This window comes from Vigna unguiculata, chromosome 4, assembly GCF_004118075.2.
Source record: "Vigna unguiculata cultivar IT97K-499-35 chromosome 4, ASM411807v1, whole genome shotgun sequence".
Classification (NCBI taxonomy): domain Eukaryota; kingdom Viridiplantae; phylum Streptophyta; class Magnoliopsida; order Fabales; family Fabaceae; genus Vigna; species Vigna unguiculata.
Genome location: NC_040282.1, coordinates 26560806 through 26565017, shown reverse-complemented (window position 1 = coordinate 26565017; position 4212 = coordinate 26560806). Strand labels below are relative to the sequence as shown.

General features: G+C 31.8%; 1 protein-coding gene across 1 annotated transcript; it reads right to left on the bottom strand.

Moving 5' to 3' along the window:
• Window positions 1-2530: 2530 nt before the first annotated feature.
• Window positions 2531-3791, bottom strand: LOC114181227 (nonsense-mediated mRNA decay protein 2-like). The gene has a single exon (XM_028067622.1). It carries the CDS (start codon window positions 3421-3423, stop codon window positions 2761-2763), a length of 663 nt encoding a protein of 220 aa, XP_027923423.1. The 5' UTR covers window positions 3424-3791; the 3' UTR covers window positions 2531-2760.
• Window positions 3792-4212: the final 421 nt, after the last annotated feature.

Sequence of the window (4212 nt, the reverse complement as noted above, 5' to 3'; positions counted from 1 at the left end):
TAATTGTCATGTGTCACTTCGTGTTTTTTTATTTAATTTTTTTTAAATGTACACGTGTCAACACAGCAACATGTCACATGTCAGAGTAAATGTTTTATATTCACTTTGGTACCTATATTTATTATTTTTGTTCAATTTAATCCCAATTTTGTTTAAATTGACCAATTTTGTCCATGTTAAAGATGAGACTAAATTTAATTTTTATATAAAAGTTGATGTGAATTTTAATATATTATATAAAATATTTAATAAAAAATATGAACTTTAATATAGAAATTAAATTTGTTTTCAATTTGGACAGGGAAAAAATTGGTTCATGTTAACATAAATTGAGACTAAATTGAACAAAAATAACGAATATAAAACATTGACTCTGACGCATGGTACGTTGTTGGGGTGACATGTGAACATTTAAAAAATAAAAAAAAACTAAAAAAATTCAAAAAAAATTCAGAAACCACAAAATGACACATGGCAGTCACCGTTCATGGACGTTAATTATTTAAACGGTGTTAGCAAAAAAAGACCAAATTGGACAAAATTGACGAAAATTAGAGCCTACACAAAAATAAAAATTAGGATTGATTTGACAAAACTCGACGAAAATTGGGATCAAAAAGGTATTTTAACCATTTGTAAATTAAGCATAAACATAACCACATACACTCCACGAATTCAAGATAAAGAGAGGGAAAAAATTTCAGAACCAACACAACCTCAATGCTTCATTGCATTTTTCATCAAGGAGTCAATATATGAATTTAACAAGCCATGAAAATGGAGCAATTAAACACTTCAAAAATGCAAACACCTCATGGGAGAAGATTCAAAAACGTAAAAAACCAAAATAGAACATCAAACCCTAAGTTGGGTCATATTGAAATATAAGTTCAAGAGCAAACAAGATTTCTAAAGCTTCAATGGAACGAAAATGGATTATGTAATATAAAAACTGAAAATCCCATACATGGGTGTTGTTCCAAGTCACTACAAACCACACAATTAAATGCCCAAGCTACCAAATTTGCAGAAAACGCAAACCCAACAATTGGTGTTGTTAATAATGCATAAAAACATGAATAATGAGTGTTAAAACGTCAAAAATGAAGAAGACACCTCCAAAGCTAAGAAACGTGAAAATGGAGCATGAGGAAGAAGAAGGGCGCTGCTCGTCCAAAGGAGACCTAAATTTTGTTGTCATATCACCATATATTCACATATTTACAAAAGTGCTATTATAGGGTGCAAAATTACAAAAATACCACTATAGGCTGAAACTACTGATCCAATGACGTGGACAGACTAATTGACATGGCACAGATGATGCAATATGTGGAAATGACGTGGCAATATGTGGAAATAACGTGGCAATTCTCTCTTCACCTTATGATTAGCATCCAAGCTCCAAAATTTGCTTCACAAAATTCCCAAAAATAATTAAGAATGAAAATTAGACCAATTAATGTCAAATTAATCAAAATTTTGAATAATGGCCCAATGAAGCCCAATTGATGAAAATGCACTAAAAATAAACAATTAAGTATCAAACATCCATCAAGATGAAAGAAAAATAATGACTCATCATCCACCCTACACTCCAATATTACATTTGCTTTTTGCACCCCCATATAATTTATTACACCGTAATTATACCAAAAACTTAAAAATCATTGTAAATAATAGTGTCAAATTGTTCCAACAATCTACAATGGTGTACAATCCTTTCTATAAATCATTATTAAAAATACTAATTTTTATATAGTTATGTAAATTGAATCCTTATTTCAATCATGATAAAAATATAAAGTTTATTATAATACGATACAATATATTTATACAAAGTGTTGGAAATTCAAGTGTGAGTTTAAGTTTCACATTGGGTAGAAATAAGAAAGTTGAACACCTTATAAGGTAGATTGAAGGGGAGATTGTTAGGAATCCAAGTGTGAATCTAAGTCCCACATTGGATAAAAATGAGAAAGTTGAACACCTTAGAAGATCCATAAACTCATTATTTTAACATTTTGGATCGAAAGTGATATTAATCTTTTATGTAAATTAGACTAAGATCTCATTAGTGTTGAGTTTCACATGGGAATTGTCCCTATAGTCCGTCACAAGAAAACTAATTTTAAAAATTAAAAAAAGAAACTATTGGTTACAAGTTTAATTTTGCACAATTAATATGAAATATTATTACAAAATTAATTTTACTAAATAAAAATATTTAAATTTTATTGTCAATACAATTATACGTCATACAATTACACCGTCATTTATAAACAAAATATGTCAGTGCAACTAACAAACAATAACTACAAATATATTTACTCAACATTTAAGTTACTTTTATCTCTGTTAAAAATATTTATTATCTCTTTCCCTCTGGTTCAAAATATAAATCAAATATCTTTTAATGTAATATATTAATATAAAACACAAAAACAAAATACAGCCCGTGATGCACTAGTTTCAGACTAGTTTCCCAATTAAAATAAAATAAACTGCTTGAGAAGTGCTTACTAAATGCTTCAATGGAAAAAAGCTCATTAAGCATAAATAACAAGTAAAAGTAAAATAAGCACTTCCAACCCCTACATCTTCTATTTTATTCTTCTTGAACATAACCACTTCTTGTTCTTGTAATAAAGACAAAGCATTATGAGTAAAAATCTCTCCCATTTTCTTTAAAACATTAATAAAGGGAGAGATGATGAGGTTTCATCCCCTACCACATACAAAAAAATTTGAACACAAGTTTCAACTTTCAAGCACCTTATGCATCTCATGGTTCCTGTTAAGAGAATCTTGTTTCTGCAGCAAGATTTGCCTGCGGAATTTCCTGATAAAAATCTCAGCCATGTGGTCAATTTCGTCCTCCATCTTGAACTCTTGCCCTGCTTCTTCCTTTGAACTCTTCACCATGTCAATCACAGATCCTCCAATATCCAAATCCTCTGACTCAAACATTGTGTGCGTAAGATCCGGGTACTTGTTCCCATCATCATCATCTTCATCTTCATATTCATCATCGTCATCGTCATTGTAACACTCACATTCACCATCATCATAATCATAATCATTCTTGTCCTCCACCACCACAATGGTCTCACCAGGAACAACATCGGACACAACCTCACTTATGTGTGCACTGTCATCGACCACCACAGTGCATTTGTTCTCAACACTATCAACAACATCTTGAACTTCTTTAACACGTGAATGATGATGATGATGCCCCAGAAGAGATTGGAACTTATCAGAAATGGTGCTCATCACATACCTCTTGTTCATCACAAGCGAGAATATAACCAACCGAGCCTTCATGGCGTTCGTCCTGGACTTCAGAGCCAAAGCTTTTGACTTGGCCATTGCCCTCACTGCAGCTATCAACTTCAGAATCACAGAAGCTCTGTTTTTCATCTGTACAAGTCACAAACAAAAATCCAGCAAAAATATGGGATTTTTCGAACTTGATTTACAAGGGTGTTGGTGACAATGAAAAAACTTGTGGTGAGTTACAAAACGTAAAGAAGCTCTACTGTGTTAGATACAGTTTGATTGAACAATCAAAAGAAGTGTTTTGGACACGACCGAGTACAAGGAAGGTACTTGTGTTGTGTTTATAGTGTCAGGGGGTGGATCTCGGCAGCGACAACTGGATTTGTCTGAGTGAAACGAGGTAAAAGAAAGAGTGGTGATTAAGAAATGAGAAGAAAAAGGGTGAAACGAGAAATTTCTCGTTGAAGGGAAAGTTGTTGGAAGAATAATAGAATATAACGTTGTGGGAGACGTGGCCTTGTGTGATAGGTGTTTGGTGAATAATGGTTGGTTCAGTGTGCATGAAGATACAAAATTTTTGTGGGTGTTGTACCAAACAATAGAACTTTAGTGGTAAAAGAGCCTAGAATGACCAGTGGGGTAGGTTCGTTGGAGAGTGGGAATTCTCTTTTGGTGTTTTTAAAGTGAGGGTTTTTGTATTCTCTCAAATATCTTCTTTTATAGTTATTTTTAATGGAGAATAAGTAAAAATATACGTATAGTATAAAATGGTTTGTTAGAAAAAGTATAAAATACATAATTGTTGTGAAGGGTTACCAAAAAATTTTTACTTTTATTTTTTTAAATAAATAAAGAAAATTGAGTTGAAGAAAATTTAGGAACTGAATGATAGTTTATTCTAAGACAGGAAAAACATCCAAGTGTTTACAA

Coding starts and splice junctions, on each gene's coding strand:
- LOC114181227 (XM_028067622.1), bottom strand. CDS start 3,423: ATGAAAAACAGAGCTTCTGTGATTCTGAAGTTGATAGCTGCAGTGAGG.